At 47.2% G+C, this 19,083-nt stretch overlaps 1 protein-coding gene and 1 long non-coding RNA gene across 2 annotated transcripts; one reads left to right on the top strand and one right to left on the bottom strand.

Annotated features, from left to right (window-relative positions):
• Window positions 1-6,328: 6,328 nt before the first annotated feature.
• Window positions 6,329-15,195, bottom strand: hoxb9a (homeobox B9a). Its single transcript, XM_086170777.1, has 2 exons — window positions 14,183-15,195; window positions 6,329-8,522 (listed from the first exon to the last, which is right to left on the bottom strand). The coding sequence occupies exons 1-2, from the start codon at window positions 14,853-14,855 to the stop codon at window positions 8,287-8,289; spliced, it is 909 nt and encodes a 302-aa protein (XP_086026903.1). The 5' UTR covers window positions 14,856-15,195; the 3' UTR covers window positions 6,329-8,286.
• Window positions 15,063-17,475, top strand: LOC147220905 (uncharacterized). Its single transcript, XR_015107952.1, has 2 exons — window positions 15,063-16,150; window positions 16,796-17,475. It is a non-coding gene; the product is annotated as an uncharacterized LOC147220905 (long non-coding RNA).
• Window positions 17,476-19,083: the final 1,608 nt, after the last annotated feature.

The raw sequence follows: 19,083 nt of genomic DNA, 5'->3' as shown, positions 1-19,083 counted from the left end.
CGGACGAGAGTTCCTTTGTTGTGATCTAAAGTGAGGTTGTTGCCATGCATCTCTGACAGCATCTCTCTCCTCCTCCTCCACCTCCTCCTCCCCTCTCATCCTCCTGTTCCTCATCTTTCCCTCAAATGATTGGGATTTTTTTTTCTTTGTCTTTTTCTTTCTTTTCACAAAGACATACTGGAATGGCAGCGAAATCAACGAGGCCCGAAAATGTCAGGAGGGCCCCCGAGAGAGAGAGAGAGGGATGAGAGAGAGAGAGAGAGAGAGAGGCTCTCTAATTGGTAGCACTTTTAACAAGTCCTCGACTATAAATGTAATTGCGGTTTTAAAGCGGTTTGTCGGGGCGGTTTTTCACGCTGGTGTTAAAAGTGCCGCCGGTCGGTGGAGACAAACGAGCTCCGGCCTCGTGGACCGTGTTTTTTTTTTAAATTTATTTATTATTTTTTATTTTTATTTTTTTTCCTGATCATTTATAAATATGATCTTCATAAACCGTGGGAGGAGGAGGAGGAGGGTAATAGGCTCGGAGAAAGTGGCCGTAAAGGCTTTAACATACTATAAAGCTCCATAAAGCCCGCTGTTTGCTTGTTTACGTCCTTGCACAGGGAAGCGTGTGTGTGTGTGTGTGTGTGTGTGTGCTTTTGTGTGTGTGTGCGTGTGTGTTTGTGTGTGTGTGTCTGTGTGTGTGGAAGGGGGGGTCGCCCTTTGCGTAAACCGTAAACGCCCTGGCGTGCCGTTTAATTGCTGTTCCGGCCGTGTTTTCCACGCGAACGTCGTGTCTCCTGCCGGGGCGTGAACCCACGCAAGGCTCTCTAATGAGGCCTGAGTTGTGGGAACTACAAGGCCCAGGGGCGCCCGGGTCTCCTTCCGCGGAACGTTCGGTTCAAGGCCCTCACTTCCGGTTCACGGGGGCGCCCAGCTGAGATTTCCACTATCTCGTACGGAGACACTCGTGATCGCTTCCCACGCGTGTTCCGTGACTTCACCAGGTGCCTGCACGTCCCTTGCCTGTCGGGTTCCTATAATTTCGACATCGCAACTTCCGATGGACGCGGACTCAGGTGAGACCTCGGCGTGGATTTTTCCACGGGTGGGAGGAATATTTCTCGCCAGCCTGCTTGGGATTACTTCCAAGGGTTTAACCATTCCTCTTGATCCTCATCTTTATCCTTATATTCATCCTCATCGGTCAAAAGCGCTTTACCGCCTCCTGCTGCAAAGTTCACCCCCTCCATCTCCCCTAAAAAACTCCAATTTAACAGCATTGAGCGTGTGCGTGCGTGTGCGCGCCTCCGAGTGTGTGTATCGTTCCCATGAAGGTAAAAAAAAAAAAAAAAAACACAGTTTTTAAAACACCGGTTTTTATCGGTGGAGCAAGAGCGCCATCATCCGGTCGCTTTGCGCGCAGCAACGCACGGGATCCAGACGGTTTCACGGAGCCACGAAAGCCGAACATGAAAACGGAGAAGACGCGTTAAACGGGAACGGCGGCTCGTAACCGGGAAAACCGTTTTGAAAAAATACGCGTTGTAATTAAAGGAGGGTCTGTGACGTGGAAGAAGTGGGACGTGAAAGGCGAAAAAGGCAACAACAAAGAAACAGCCCACGCAAGAAAATGTCATCAACGCTGACGCAATTAATTCAATCCATATTAAATGTAATAAATACTCCCTTGAAGATACATGTTTAAATTTGAATAGAAAATCACTACATTAAATATCCCGATATATTTATACAGTGTTATGTATGTACTTGAAGTATTTACAGAGTTCCATATATATTTATTATATTTATAATGTTTGGAAATAGTTGGATCCAGTTATTGAGGAAATATAATTATTAATTGTTATCATCAGTATAATAATAACAATAACAAAGGCAATGATAGCAATCGTCATAATAATGATGTAGCTTCCTAATATTATTAGTATTACTACTACTACTACCAATTATAATGATAATAATAATAATAATAGTGATTAATAATTATATTCTTTTTATTTTTTATTATTGTTGTTTTTATTATTGGTACCAGTAGTGATAATTGTTGTAGTCATAGCGTTAGTGTTCTGTTATAATTGGTATAAGTATTAGTGCCAATGCAGTTTCGAAGTATTTATATATATTTTGTATTAGGAATCAATTTAAAGTGAATTTAAAAGAAAAAGGGGAATGACAAAACGAAACAAGGAAACACACTTTGTTTACGATGACCATGTTTCATGAGGTATCTGTGTGTGTGAGTGTGTGTGTGTGTGTGTGTGTGTGTGTGTGAGTGTGTGTTTGGGTGTTTTTTTGTGAGTGTGTGTGTGTGTGTGTGAAGATCCAATGAAACTCGACATCACCATTCGTTTGTCCATTTTTAGCTTTCATGTGAATACATAATACGAATTCACGAACGACTTGATCGATGCGTGTGTGTGTGTGTGTGTGTGTGTGTGTGTGTGTGTGTGTACGTGCGTGCGTGTACGTGCGCGCGCGGGCCGTGTAAAAATCCAGTATCGGAGCTCCGTGAGAGGAGTCCCGGCTCCCGCCTCCCCGGGCCCGGGAGTCACCGCCTCCGACACCGAATCTCCTCCGCCAATATTTGCTTTCTCCTCCTCCCGCCTGCCGCCGACGCCGTCCGTCCAGACACGGAAAAATGATCAAGCAGGGGGGATTTGAAACTTCTCCTCTAATATTTCCTCCCTCCCTCTCTCCCTCTCTCTCCCGGCGTGTTTGCTTTACAGCCGTTTAGTTCTTAACCTTCACAAAGTTATACGCCATAAACTTTTATTGCCGTCATATTCTTTTATTGCAGCGCACCGCATTGAATTCTCCTTCTCCCTGCTCCCCTGCTCCTCCGCTGCTCCGCGCCTCTGTCCCTTCTTTCTCTGCCGTTTTTACAACGATCGGCGGCGCTTTCCGCCCCCGGCCTCTCACCCCAGCAACCCCGTGATTTCACATTTATTTTATTTTATTTTATTTTATTTTATTTTATTTTATTTTATTTTATTGACTTCAATCATACATATGCTTTTTTTTTTAATATCACGTATAATTTTATTGTATTTTATTGTATTTTATTCAACCCCCGCCTCCCCCCTCCCTCCGTACATCCTGGCCCTGTCGTGCGGTTTGTTTCCGTGTCTGAAAATAGGAAGTGTGCAAAAACAAGTGACGTGAGAAGAGGGGAGGAGATGAGGGCAAGGGAGGGCTGCAGCTTTATGGGACCGTGGAGAGGAAAGGTAGCAGTGTTTTCCGTCTTTTTCCTCTCTCTCTCTCTCTCTCTTTCTCCTTTTTTCCTCCAAGAACAATCCAATCCGATAAAATAAATGAAACCGGCCCTGCTGCTCGTCCGTGACCGACGGAGTCCACTCGTGGGTTTACACGCTCGCAGGAGAAATGAAGGGGTGGGGGTGCCCCCCCCCGACCTGGAACGACACACACACACACTCACACACACACACTCATGATGCTGCTGTGCGAACTTCAAACATGATATAATAACATTAGTACTATTATAATATATTATATTATATTATATTGTATATTACTATTGTTACTATTGACATTATTATTATGATCTAAACAAATGTAATGTGTAAAATATATAATGCTTTATATGATGCTGTGTATATAAATTATATTATAAACCTGTAAAAAGCCAAGCTGTTTCCTATTGATCCACGATTATATAATCATTGGAATTGAATTATGTTTGCATCCATGCATGCATGCATGCATACATGTGCACAGACATACATATAAAAGTATATTACATAAGTAATACTTGATAGCACAGTAATCCTTGTTGGTAAATGTTATAGTATTCCAAGTGACTGTTGGTTTTTCATGACAAACGACTCTGTCGCTCCTCCGTATTTGACCTTATTACGGGCTTTTTTTTGTCCCTCCTCCTGCAAGGCGCATCCGTCCACGCTGTTGTGGACGTGTCCGGACCCACGCGCACGTGCGTGTCCGCAGGATCATTGCTCCGTTTTGGAGGATTTATGAATATGAGCGATTTCCCTCCGCCGCTCTGTGAGTTATGGAGGCCCGTGTTGTGCGAAACAGCTTCATCCGGAGGAGGAAGAGGAGGAGGGTGCCAGTCTGTCAGGGGAAGCAGGTTATTATCCACAAACTCTGTTTTAATATGAGAGGATAAAGTGACGACATATTGGATTGGGTTGCGTTCACCTGCCTTGAAATATGCATTTCGCTGGCGGCGGCGGCTGCGCGCACTTTGTCTTTTGCAGCCCATTTAGTTTGAGAAAATATCAGCGAGGAAGAGCTGCGGGGGCCCGGCTAAATCACCGCGCAATCACACCTTCCAGAATCTTTGCAGTTTTGGGGTGGGGGGGCATGAAGGAGGGGGTGAGTTACGATTGGATGTGGAAGGTGGTGTGTGGGGGTGGATGCTCTGCTGCTGTCTCATTTGGTTATCAAGAGAATGAGTGAGGCAGGGAAGAACACAACACCGAAGTAGAAACACTCCATTTCCCAAAACACCACGCGGTGCGCACCCCCCCCTCCAAATAAAATCACGTGCTTCTCAAAGTGTCGCGTTAACCCCCCACTGGAAAGACGTGAAAACGCTTCTGTGACCCGGATGTGTCACCCCGCCCCCCCGAGAAAGTGGAGGCTTTCTCCTTCCGGGTGTTTGTGACACGCACTACTTTGGGTGTTTCCTTGTGTGGTGTGTGTGTGTGTGTGTGTGTGTGTGTGTGTGTGTGTGTAGGTGCCCCCCACCCTCTGTGAAAGCTTATTGTGTAGGAAAGCATTCTGTTAAATTTACTGTGACATGTGTGTTACCACACACCCTCCACCTCTCTGTCTCCCAACCACACACACACACACACACACACACACACACACACACACACACACACACACACACATACACACTGAGGCCTGCAGCCCAGGCTTCAGGACAGATGCTCTTTGGGGACCTTTGTTTGGAGCCAGAGGCGGAATATACACGCCGAAATACTTATCGCTGATTGGCCGTGTCCGGAGGCGCCAGAGGAGGAGGAGGAAGAGGGGAGGCGGCTCCTTTTTAATGACTCATTTTGGCACCTCCTTTTTTTAACAAACTGATGAAGCAAATTTTAAAACGGGCACTCTATGCAAGATGACACTACACATTATATCTCCTCCATTTTAACCGTCGATGATAAATTAAACAAAAAACAGACTTGAGCTATATTAAATTAGTTATAGGCTCATGGATGACAAACATCTGATCTGAGGGACAAGTTATAGAGTTATTATGTGTGTTATTATGTGTTATAAACCAATAATAGATGACTGAACCACCGAGTATTTACCGATATGTCTGTATTTGTTTGAAGAATTGCCCATTTGGTGGGTTGAATAATTTAATAAGCTTTTATATTGTGGTTATGACATTATTGGTAACTATGACAACCAATCTGTCGGCCTCTGTGCTGTCAGCTCTGCTCTGTGGTGTTTCTTTGAATGTGACGTCAGGTGAGTGACCACAACAGCTAAAGATGGCTACCGATGTGATGTTCACATACCCAGCTGTGAAAAAATAATATTGCTGATTACATTTTTTTTTACTTTCAGTTGATTGCTTTGCAGCCTAGTTTTCCATTTAAATTGTAACATCCGTCCGAAGCTGTCCAAACATTGACCTTAACCACGTCTGACGTTTATTGGGCGTCTCTCTGTGATTGTCTTGATAACCGACTCAGGCGTGCAGGCGTGTCTTGAAACAGGAGTTACCCCAAATCATGTTATTTTTGGGGAAAAAAAAGAAGGATGATTTAATTCCAGGATAACACACTTTACTGGAATAAGAATCGAGATTTAACACCTATTGTTAATGGGTTTTAGTGCTTGAAAAGATGACGTCACATAGGCCTTAACATTTGCATGCACAACACTCAGCTACTTCACGTCATGCCGCAAACATGCGTGTGTGTGTGTGTGTGTGTGTGTGTGTGTGTCCCGAATGTTCTGGTAATGAGCAGGGGAGGAAATGAATGCCTCCGTTTGGCTGTGGAGACAAACACGTTGCAGCTTCATCGGTTCCTAATGGACGCTCACATCTTTGTGTGTGTGTGTGTGTGTGTGTGTGTGTGTGTGTGTGTGTGTGTGGAGGGGGGTATTTATGGGTTTATGACAGTCTTTTGGTGTTGCAGCCAAACAGACGCCCCCTCCTTCGGTGCAACTGAAGAGACATATTTGAAACACATGCTGCCCCTGTCATCCTCCCCTCTTCCCACTGACACCCAAATGAAAGATGTATGGAGGAAGGTAGAGATGAGGAGCATCCTTTACGGCAGCCTGGGACAACACGCTTCCGGAATGAACAGGACAGACACGAAAGTGTCGTAAAGTCTCTTTTTAATAGGAACCCGGAGAGAACACAGGAGAACAACAAACACAGAGTGAAGAAGACACACACACACGCACAGAAGAGGAAAAGGATGAAGACCTTGGGGGTTAAAATAGGTCTCATTCACAATTTAAAAAAAAAAAGGAAAGTAAGAATATATCTTAAATAAGACTCATTTCGAAGTGTCAAAATACACAGGCTGGGGAAAAAGGAACGTAAACTAACGGAACTGACGTCACAACATACCCGGGAAATGATGACAACACAAGCTGACGTGGAAATCATCTCTATCACACGAAGAGTCCGTGGTCCGACAACAGAAAACACCTTCGGCGTGTAAGAAACACGAGGTTATTCACGTTATGTACAATAAATTAGAAATATTCCCTATCAAGAAACTATTGAGGTTGTTTTTTTTTTTATTTTTGTTTATTTCTTTTTTTAATTTTTTAAAATTATTTTACAGGAAGCATTCCCCTCCGACGGCTTTCATACACAAAAAAGAGCTTGACGAGGAAAGTCGACAATTCCCGTGGACAAGCGGGGTCGAGGCATGCGCAGTAAAATGTAAACATTTGTACGTGTGAATAGAGGCAACGCATAAAAGAGCGGGTTTTTTTCGTGTCCATGTGTAAAAAACGGGAACAAATGAAGCTCAATTATAGTTTGTGTGTGTGTGTGTGTGTGTGTGTGCACGCGCGTGAAATTGTTTGTTTTCGTGTGTGTAGGGGGATCGGCGTGCATGCAACGCTTCTGACTGCACCGTCCAAACACACACTCACACACACAAACACACACACATACACACACGGACTTGGTGGCACGCACATGCACACGCACGCAAAGAGGTTGTAAACGTCGTCGAGCCAACGCGTTGTTTATGATCCGCCCATAAAACTGCCACCGGCGCCATTTAACTACGACGACACTTCAAATAACATCATACAGCAGGACGACCTTCTAACACGGCCTCTTCATTTAACTCCAGCCGCGGTAAATCTCCACACCTCGCTCAAAGAGACCATTGTCCGGACATTTCCACGACTCGTAGAGAAAAAAAAACAACAACAACACACCCCATCCAGAACCCACGCCAGTTGCATATATGTTCAGGTAAACAACTACAACAATCGGATGAAGGATTTCCCATCCACCCTCACTTCCGTCCGATTTTGGAAACAGGCTGAATGAAAACCGCCTTAAATAGCAGACTTTTTCCCCCCAAAAAGAGGGAATTCCTTGTTAAAATGCAACTTGGGAGTTAAACACGGGGCCAATGTGAAACCCACAATTGACAGCTTCTGAAAAATAAATCTGTATTTGGGAGCGTTTGAGATAAAACAAACAGTATTAAAAAAATACAACAACAACATAGGAATCGATTTCCGGTCAGCACTGCGGTTCCTCTTGAATTTACCGGAAATGAGAGTTCGGATCTGCTTTACAGCTCGGCGCCCCGATCGAAGTGGAAGAATACATATATAATAAAGACACCTTGGAGCCACTGGAGGCCGCGCAGCAGTAAGTATCGGAGGAAGGGGCGGTGTGTGTGTGTGTGCGTGTGTGTGACGTCCAAGTTGCTGATTCGGGTTAACACCCTCCCTCTTATCTGCTAATTACATACACCGACAACCGGGGAAACAAACGGCGGCACTTCCGGGTCATATCACCGGCGACCATCTGGCGCGTGTCTGATCAACCTCCGCGTCTCTTTGCAAGTACGTTCAATCCGGCGCGTGCATGTGCGTGTGCGACAGCCGATCAATGCAGTGATCGATCAAGCGCGCGAAGGTTAAACCCAAATTGGAAAACGTGGCGTGCGTGCGTGCGTGCCTGCGTTTTTTTTTTTTTTTTTTTTTTACTGCTATTTCCCGTGGAGGCAGTTTTGTGAATGAAGGGTTGTGCGTGTCCGGAGTGTACGCGCACGCCGCCCACCCCGGCTAGTCCTTGGGCTGGTCCTTGCTCTGCTTCTTCATCTTCATCCTCCGGTTCTGGAACCAGATCTTCACCTGCCGCTCCGTCAGGTTGAGCGCGCGCGCCACCTCGTGCCGCCGGTCTCGCGTGAGGTACATGTTGAACAGGAACTCCTTCTCGAGCTCGAGCGTCTGGTACTTGGTGTAGGGACACCGCTTCTTCCGGGACGAGCGAGCGTGAAGCCAGTTGGCGGAAGGATCGTCTGCGGGAGAGAGGAGGGGTTAGTCATCCTCTGTGTGTGTGTGTGTGTGTGTGTGTGTGTGTGTGTGTGTGTGTGTGTGTGTTCTCAAGCGCAACGTATTTGGTTTGTTGCCCGAATTCTGCAGGTCCATCCGCACACACACACACTTAGATATTAGTGTTCCACCGGACTACATTATTCTGTAGGGGCTGCTGTATTTTGTAAAAAAAGGAAAAAAACAAACGAATAAATAGCGGATTACATTTGTATTTTTCTACCATGGAGAAAACATGACATTTTAACATTAACACACTGAATTATCTAATGTGTGTGGATATTTTTGCAACAAACGACAGGTCAACAGCATCCATAAAACTGTTTTCTAACGAAAATCAAATACCATAACAAAATAAAGATAATTATAACAGTATTATTATTATTATTATTATTGGTAGTTGTAGTAGTAGTAGTAGTAGTAGTGATTGTAATAGTGACACCATCACTTACAACAATATCACAACCTCTACTTCTGCTATTTCTACTAACACTGATGATAATAATAATACTAATAATAATTAGTATTATTATATTACCCACGTGTATGATTACTAATTAGAGACAAAATTCAAATGATGCTTGTCAAATAAACGATTTATCTTTAAAATGATGTATACTTAGAAGTCTATTTATTTCCTCTCCACCTTTTCTTTAGGATCACCCAGCCTCCCTCCCTCCTCCGCCGCTGCCCTCGAAGACAGATGTAATTAGCAGAGACTTCTTGTTTGTGGGAATGAGCAGAAACCCCCTCCACCTCAGCCGCATCCCCCCACTGAGGCATCCCAGCTATGAGGCGTCTCACTGGGAGCCTCGCAGGCCCGCCGCTCTCTCAAGGACAAGCCAGATACATTGTTCTCAGCCTTTCCTGCCACGTCCCGTCCCGTCGGCCGACACGGGTTGGAAGAGGAGAAACCAAAGAGACACAGTGTGAATCTCGATGAGATTCACGAGAGGGATTCGTGAAATGTTTCCGAGTGCTCGGAGTCGAGGCCGTCGGCCCGTGTCGCCGCCCGACGTCCGAAGACTCTATTTCCTCTGGAAACAAACAATATTTACACATCTGGTGTCTCACGGAGCGATAACGCCGCACCTGACTTTGCAGCCGGCGGGAGGCGAGCCGATGCTGCACGCTACGCATGCTGTGAGGGTCATCTTTGAGGATTATGTGGAGCTGATGCTCTGATGTGCGCTGAGGCAAACTCCCAGGTAGGACAGGCTAGTTAGCCACCGGCGGTCCACTGTATATACGTCCTTAATACCCTCGGGCATCAATCTCCCCACACCGACACGGCCTGCGTGTAGACGATTGATTTAATCTCAAGGCAGAATAATGCCCGGTGAAGAGGTGAGGGCGGAGGGTGGAGGCTGAGGTGGAAGTGTGCGGTGCTTTTGTCACACAGTAAAGCAGGTGCTTTGCATTCCCCGAGTGCATAATCACCTCCAGCACCATCCATTACCCCTGGAGCTACGCCACGACCATGGCTGTCACCCAGGAGGAGGGGGGTCGGTGGCGGCCGGTACGGGAGCCCCGTGATTTACGACAGATATCGTAGATAACTGTCTTTTTTTTTTTTCAAGGGACGAGCGGACAGTAAAGATGATGACGGATAGAAAGGAAGAACAGGGGCAGGGGTTGCTTTACAAGTCCCTACCCGGCACCGTCTTGGGGCTACGTCCGTGTAACCGCGGCGACAACATCTGGCTCAAACCCTATGTGGACAGGCACCCAGACGTAGAGAGTGATACGTCCATAAAGCTGACTGCTAGCGCCCGTGGCTGTGCAATATGTGCTATTCAATTGCTAGCCAATGTGTGGCTTTCCCTGTGTGCGTGTCCGTCGTGATGAACGCCACTTACATGGAAACATTGACCGAATCACCTACAAGACTAATACCGTGTCCCATCTCTTCCTCCCTCCGCTTGCAATTTCACCCTAATAGTTCCTGAAATTGACCCTTCATATATCCCAAAGGCACGTTATTACATCCCGACCCCCTCCCCTTGTCGTATTTTATCCCTTCCCTGCCGCCACCCCGTTACACCGCATCCCGCCCAAAACCACTAACAGCAACACGCCAATTAATGGGGTTGTTCACCCGGCGATATAACTTAATAAACTTCATGGGGCAATAACTTTCTCCCTCTGCCCAGCAGCGGCAACAGCAGCACAAAGAGCGGAGTGTAATCTGCTAGTTTATTAAGGACGGCTGCCCGCTGCCCTCCACATGAAGACAATCTCGGGCCGAGTCTTAACAGATTTAACTTGATCCGATCTTTTCAGAGGTGGACCTCCATTGAAGCGCAGCCACGTTGAATAACCCACGCCACGGGGGGTGAAGAACACCCCGCTGGTACCTACGAGGATACACTTAACCAACTACCGACAACTGAGGCTCAGAGTACACAGAGAACTTTTTCAGCCTCCGTGATGAAGGCCGCCGGGTCGTTTCTAGAGACGGATTTCAAATTTCAATCTCTGGTCCAAGCGCTACTGATCCATTAGCGGGCTTCGGTTTATGCACTTCAAATGACGAGCGAAAAAGAGGCGGAACAAATTGGCTGGCACTTAAAACTCACAGCTGAGTTTCTATTTTGGGAAGGTTTGGGCTTGGGAGTTTGTCTACATTCCCACGATCGCTCTTTGCACGCTGTGGATTAACAAATTAATCCCAAGGTATATATTTTCTTTTTAACATTAAATGAACAGCAACCGCCCTCATGTAAATATACCCTGAAAATGTGCCCTGAAATACCAAAATTCAGAAGGTGGAGGACTTCCTCCAGACATCAGAATGTACAGAATTTACCTCCAGTACCAAACAGTCAGACCTTTAATATTCTGAGATATTGCACAAGCCGTGCTAATGGCTAACAGCTAACAAGGAGAAAGCAACATTAAGGATTTGCCCCTCATTGAGATATTACGGCTTAAAGTCCATGTGAGCATGCATGGAACCAGCTTCTGGTTCAGATCATCAGGGTTAGAAGTGCTGGATAGCAGTCTGGGATGCTTACTACTCATGCTTGGGAGTTTTGACAAAACATTAAGGTAAGTTAAGTAAGTTAAGCAAAATGAATGAAATCATCTGATCAAAGGATTCACTTAAAGGTGTGTGTGTGTGTGTGTATATATATGTATATGTATATATATATATATATATACACACACACACACACCTACATAGTCCTTTTACATATTTATATAAACATATTTTATCTTTGTGTGGCTGCCAAAAGTCCTCGAAGCATCTCAAACATCCATCAACTCAGATCAGAGAGAAAAATCACTCCATCTTACAAGATCGAATGATTTCCCGGTTTTCCCATCGTTGTGTCCAGGGAAGGTTTACTGTATAATGCAAATGTGAGAGCGGAGGCAACAACAGAATTGAGATACGAGGCGAGGACCTAAATAAGACTGTCAGGCGGTGGGAACATCACCTGAGATGATGCTCAGACTGGAAGCGGATGATCTGAAAACAAGGCGCCGCCATAAATTATTCACTGCATTGTACTCTGGCCTCGCTCACGGAAGAAATACTGTCGGGCTGGTGGGACGCCGGCATTTTCTACATATTTACACTGTCACTTTTATGATTTGATGTTTGTCTTAGGTGTTCATGTATGGTCGACTCCACGTTTGAGGAAGGTGCCGTTGCAGGATATTCAAACATCGGTCACATATATTGCTATTTTTTGTTGTAAAGATCTGCGGTGAGAATGTGTCCGATTCTTTCACCGATGACACAAAAATCATGATAATCTGCACGGTTCGGGATTATAATAACCCACGTGATAATTTACGAGCCACGCCGTTAATCCTGAATCAGAATGGCACAAATGCGCAGGTCTTTAAACGCACTGGCGTGCTCAAAATGGCTGCTTGTGCGCGCCGCTGCGGGTACAGCAAAAACCCGCCACTGACCTGCCGTTACCGGACACACACCGGGGCTCCGGCCGCTGCCGAACCGACCCAGCCCGCCGCCGCAAGGTGGCGGCTCTGCGCGTGCACGCGTACGTGCTGGAGCGCGGAGCGAGAGAGAGAGAACAGCGCCGACAGTAATGTGGGTGTGTAAGTGCGTGTCGATTTTTATGGCTTTTCCGAGCCAAAGTAGCGGCTCCGTCGGGCACACGCAATGCACGTACACGTGTGACGCGGGTACGCGCAGAGGGATGACCGAATCCTTTTTTTTTTCATTTTGCCACATTTAGATTCACTGTGCGGTATTGGAGAAAAAAACAGCCCCTTTACGCGCTATCTCGATTATCTAACTATATAGACGGCGGCCGTGTGTGCGTGTGCGTATCGCTGTGGGAATTTGTATGTGTGTGTGTGTGTGTGCGTGTGTGCGCACTGGAAAAATAATATTCAGAGAAAAAGGGTATTTTAAGAATGGTAGATGAATTTTTTTTGTTCGTCCGAGTGACAAAGACAGAGCAAACACTCCAAGGCTTTTTGTAACGTTTGCACGAGGGTTAAGGCCAGGTCAATATTACACGTGTGTGTTTACGCGTGTGTGCGTACGTGTGTTCACTTTGGGAAAAAAAAATGAAAGCACATACCGAGTTCAATGAAATCCTGAAAAAATGGGTGGGGATTCTGGATTACACCGCACCCACCCGTAGGTGTCGTGGGATAATTTGGTCCTAACCAGGATTAGATAATCCCAGATTGGTCAAACTCGAAAAGAGATGACGTCATCGCCATCGGCGAAGATCCCAGGATAAGGGAAGAACGTTGGAAAGCAGCTGAGATCATTCGGAAAGATTATCATTTGCAGAAAAGGGCTAGATCGAGGCTTTGCCCCCCACCACGCACACGCATACACACACACACAGACACACACAGACAGAAACACACACACCGGAGATAGTGTGGGTCTTACAGGTGGAGGCCAGTTTCGTCAACCACAACGGGAACAGAGTGCGTGTGGGGTGCGTGTGCGCGTTCGCGTCTGTGTGTGTAAACACAGACGAACACGGCGGCTCGACCGCTCGGCTCGCCATTTTTTCACGACAAGACAGATATGCGCATGCTCAGAGCCGACCCAAACTCACAAACACTAATTACCGTCAGACTGATCTATGATTTGGAATTTTGAAAAAAAAAAAAAAAATAGATCGATCCGATGTCGTCATCGTCAAGCCAGCCTTCCTCTTTCTCATTCCGCACCGTGACGTTATTTCCAAACACTTCCGGTTGTAATCCCAATCTCTTTACCGGATCCCGTTATCTGTCTATTTGCTCCGTTTATATCGGCGCGTGGAACGCGACGCGTCACATGGCTCCCGTGTATATCCATTTACCGCTCTGTCGTCATCCAATCGCATTTTTTCCCCCCTCAATGTTAATAATAATTCGCGATAGGAGAAATAACAAGCGGCACCGGGTGATCCGCGTTAACGGGGTCGGTCGGTGTTCGTGTCTATTCCACCGGGGCAGCGGATCCGCGGGTGGAAGCCGGGGGATCCGGGGCAGAGCTCGCCGTGGGGTTGGGGCTCAGGAGGCGGGGGGCGGCGGGGTGGGAGGGCGGGGGGGGGTCCCTCCGCCGCTCGGCTCTTTGTTCCTCTTTTATGGCAGCATTAAACGCGTTTACAATCTCCTTCCTGCTCCGGTAACTTACTTTGATCCAGGCCGTCTTTGTCGTCGCTCCCCTCGCAAATGTCCTTACTCTCCTCGAACCCCGCGCCGGGGACGGCGGCCGGGTGGTGGCTCACCGCGGACCGCGTCTCCAGCACGTAGGCGGCGGTGTCGTGCGGGTGCTGCCCGCCGACTTTGGGCGGGATCTCCGCTCCGAGGTGGCCGAGCTGCGGCTCCAGCTTGACCTGCCCGCCGTGGCCCGGACCCGGACCCGGAACCGGGCCCTGTCCGGGGCCGGCGAGGGGCTCCGGGCCGCGGGGCGCGCAGTCCAGCCACGACCGGAGGTAGCGTGTGTCCGCAGCGGGGACGTGCTGCGCCGGGATGTACGGGTGGTAGACGGCCGGGAGCCCGGCGGCGCCGGGGTGCGACCCGAACGGACTCCACGACGACGAGAACACCGGAGACTTGGGCTGGAAGCTGCAGGATGGGTACGGCTCGGGATGGGCGTGCTCGGCGTGCGCGCCGCCGCCGCCGCCAGCGCCGCCACCACCGCCGCCTCCTCCTCCTCCGCCGGGTTGCCGGCCGCCCACGGCCGCCACGGAGCCCGCGGCGGAGTACGGCACCCCGGGAAAGTGGGTCGGGGCCGAGAGTTCATCGCTCTCGTGACTTATGATGGAGTCCACGTAATAGTTGCTCAGGGTCCCAGAGATGGACATTCTCGGACATCATATGCCAAACACCGCGAGGTCACCGGGAGGAGAACGGGAACGGACGGATTAGGGGATTTTCTCTCTTTCCTCCTCTCTTCTTCTCTTACGCGCTTCTGTCCATTGCTCGCTCGCCCCCTCCTCTCTCTCTCTCTCTCTCTCTCTCTCTCTCTCTCTCTCTCTCCTTTCAACTTGCTCACGAGAGCGAAACAAAGTGAATCGCGCGCGGGTTCCGTGCGCGAGCCGCGAGGTGATTGGCCGGGAGTGTTCCTCTCCCAGCCTGATGAAGCGTCAATGGAGCGTAAATCCAATCCATCCCTCTCTCTCTCTCTCTCTCTTTTTTTCTCTCTCTCTCCCCCCCAACCCTCCCTCTCTCCTAAATGAATTGTCTTGTTTACATGCGATATGCAAAAAAAAAAAAAAAAAAAAAGTACGCTACTTCCGTATATCTATCTCGTGCGCGGGGCTCGCGGCTGCCGTAATGCTTGTTATGTAGGGGCCGTTAAATCGCGCGCGGCCCCCGCCGGTGAAATACGGCACCGGGAGTGTGTTCGGTGCATGTGTATGTGTGTGTGTGTGTGTGTGCAATGAGCGGCTCCATTACTTTCGGATGTTTTCGCGTTTATTCCCGGTTAATCGGAGATTAGGCGCGTGCATGTGCCCACGCACGCCCGGGTCCCTTAAACCAGCCCCCCCGGCACACACAGTGGGATCGGGGACGCGCATGGGAAAATAATAATAGTATTAATAGTGATTTTTTTTTTTTTTTGAAAGGGCTCAGCAACGGATGTGTGTGTGTGTGTGTTTGCATCCTGGACGTGTGTGAGGACGCACGCCAGGGCGCGTGCGTGGCAATCCGTCGCTTTATTGGCGGATTAACTGTCAATTCCGTTAACGAGCGCCATTAAACGGAGCCCTTATGGCCCTCGTCTTTACAAACTACAACAGCTACTTTTTAAAAAGGGGGGTGGAAGAGTGTGTGTGTGTGTGTGTGTGAGGGGGTGCACGTTTAAACCCGTCATAAAAGCCTACATCAGGGCGGCCGCTCGGGTTTTTATAGGGCTGATATACGGCGCGGACCGTAACGCGTCGCGGTGCTGCCTCCCGGTCGGGTCGCCTCGGCGGGGAAGGTGGAGGAGGAGCGGGGCCTCCGCATCCTCTGGCCCGGTGCGGTGTTCTGCAACTTCAACCCCGCATGCATCTCCCTCTCTCTCTGTCTGTGTGTCCCGCAGGCCGAAGAAGAAGAAGAAGAAGAAGAAGACGACGGTGGACTTCCGGTCGACCCCAACCTCAGATCTGTGACCGTAAGTCTTGGGATTTTTTATTACCGTCACCGGCGCGGACCCTCGGACTCTCCGGGGGTGACATGTTTGCTATGAGGCTATAAATCCCGCGTCTGCGCCGTGCGCGGCTAACTCCGTTATTTATGACGATTAAATGTGAACTACTTATTGCATGTGGGACTAACGTGGTTATTTACGAGGACGGAGGGGATGCTCTCTGATCTGCAGGAGGAGGAATGATAAGTTGGACCGGAGACAGACGGAGGGCCTGGTGCTTTCATTTCGTCTTTAAAAAAAACCCAAATAGTGACTTTAAGCAGGACCCCGGAGTCATGGATCCGCATTCCTCACCTCTCTCGCTTATTACATGCGTACTCCGCGTTAATAACCGCGTAACAAACCCCCCCCCACACACACACATTTAAGTGTGTGAACGAGAAGAGTGTGTCACCTCGACTCCTCTGCTATCATCATTCTTTTCTTTTTTTTTTCCCTCACCCTCGGCCTCCCCTCAGACCGCAGGCTCGGGGAATGTTCATTTTCCGGAGGGCCTCCGCCCAGGCAGGCCGCGCCGTTAATTGGAGACAGCGGCGCTGGGAAAAGCTTGAAGACATTATCTCCTAACCACCTTTCATTTTTATAATCGCTGCCTCTCTCGCACGACAGCTGCCGATTCTCAGAAGAAGAAGAAGGAGAAGAAAAAAAAAAAGGAAAACAAATAAATAAATAACCACCTCCAGATCGGCGCACGTCCCGGATCCGCCGAAACAAGGCTCTCCCTCCTCGGCGCCTCGGCTTGGACGCACAACGCCGAATGTATCCCGCCGCCGCCGCAGGTAGACCCGGCTCATGTGACCCAGGACGCTCGCTTGTGTGACCATGAATATTACAATGTGGAAACAAGTCACAGTTCGATGTATATTTTTCAATATTTTAGCATATATTTTTTCCACATATTTATATGCATATATATTTTTAATATAGCCGGATTGGAAAGTCGATATTTTAATGCAAATACACGTTTTCCCCCCGTGATTCTTAAATGTCTGCATATATTAATACATTTTAGAAAAATATTTTCAAAAAACGGGGATCAGAATATCAAAACGTACCTTAAAAATAAAATTACAAATAGAAATAATGGTGAACAAAGGAGTCCCTGTTTATTTCTCGACGCTGCATAAAAAGCAGAAAACATGGAAGGAGAAGTGAATTCCGTGCATGTGGATTCTTTCTGTTTTAACTCCAAGCGACGACGGAAGTCTTGAAATACGAGACGTCCATATAATATCGGATGACACACACACACACACACACACACACACACACACACACACACACACACACACACACACACACACACACACACACTTTCAAAGGTAAAACAAATACAGGGGTTCTCTAAATCAGATGCACGACAGTCGCGGGGAACATCGACAGGCTTCTTATTTAATTGTTATTGTTTTTTTTTTAACATTTGTTTGTGTATCACTTTCAGATGGTGGATAGGGGGGTTAATAATATAGGATCTCATTATTGACGGTAAGAAAAAAAAAGCCGCCGGCGCGGTCCCACCAGGCCCTCAGAAGACTAGCAGAACCAAACTGGAAAAGGATTTGTTGTAAAAACCTTTATTTGTTTATTTTTTTTAATTAACACCTCTAATACAAATAGTGATGGATTAACAAAAGCACGCAGAGAAAAAGAAATGCACACACACACACACACACACACACACACACACACACACACACACACACACACACACGGCCCTGTGCTACCGGGATTATATTTATTCCGGAGCGGGACTGAAATCCCTTTACAGCGGAGGTTTCCACAAATACTACACCGTCTGATAAATAAACATGATATAGGGGTTTTTATCAGGAAGGGAGGGGGGCGTGATGACAAAAACAAACAAGATGGCGGTTGATAATCCCGCTCAGGTTGGACACACTGACGGATTACGCCATGTTTTTGTCAATCCACGGCGCCGGGGGGCCTCTTTACTGCTCAGGTGGTAAAATAGTCCTTGCAAATGAAGTCAGTGGAGAGTTAGGAACACACACGGGGAGGAGGGAACATTATTACATATGCAAGGACACTCGGATTAAAGAAAAATACTGTGTGTGTGTGTTCGTGAGTGTGTGAAAACCACATTTGAAAAGCAATATTTAGTTTGATATAGAAGCTCATTTCTCTAGAGGCCTTTAGATTATTTCCTTTTTTAAGTAAGTACAAACTGCTAACACAAGTAACACCGTTTAGCAAAGATAATAGATTCTATCAGGTTCTGTTTTCTGCAGTGATGCACATAAAGATCTGTTGTTGGAAACCAATTTAAAAAAAATATATTATATAGCATTCACTGACAGGTCAAATGAGTGTTTTTGTGGTTTTATCTGTTGTGTGTGTGTGTGTGTGTGTGTGTGTGTGTGATGTTGCAGAAAAGGAAAATTAAAAACAATCTACTTTTTGACTTCCCTTTCTTTAAATGTACTGTATTTGATCTAATTGTCCCATGAATAAAGAAATAAATAAATGGATAAATAAGTAAATAAAGCAGAATGGTCCCTCTGTTTGAGTCCTGTTGTTATTTAAAGCCCGCCAAAATAAAAGCCGGGGCGAGTAAAAGTTTGAGGTTTGGCGTCCTCTTCCCTGGGCCGAGGAAATCAAATACAGACACACAACTGCCGTGTCTCCACCGCACGATGCACACTGGAAACTGAAAGATAGGGGATTTGAAATGAGGATAATGCCAGGTTTTATTTCAACACGCACACAGTGGATTAGTACTAGTAGTATTTTAATACTTGGTTCATTTTAGTTTTACAGTACTTTTCTGCAAGTGGCTCTTTATTTAGAACAATTTCATATGGACACACACACACACACACACACACACACACACACACACACACACACACACACACACACACACACACACACACAAT

The sequence above is a fragment of the Fistularia commersonii genome, chromosome 23 (genome assembly GCF_037954325.1).
Source record: "Fistularia commersonii isolate RoL2024-O1a breed Wild chromosome 23, RoL_Fcom_v1.0, whole genome shotgun sequence".
Taxonomy (NCBI): domain Eukaryota; kingdom Metazoa; phylum Chordata; class Actinopteri; order Syngnathiformes; family Fistulariidae; genus Fistularia; species Fistularia commersonii.
Note: the sequence above shows the minus strand (reverse complement) of the source record. Positions and strands in the feature narration are given on the sequence as shown.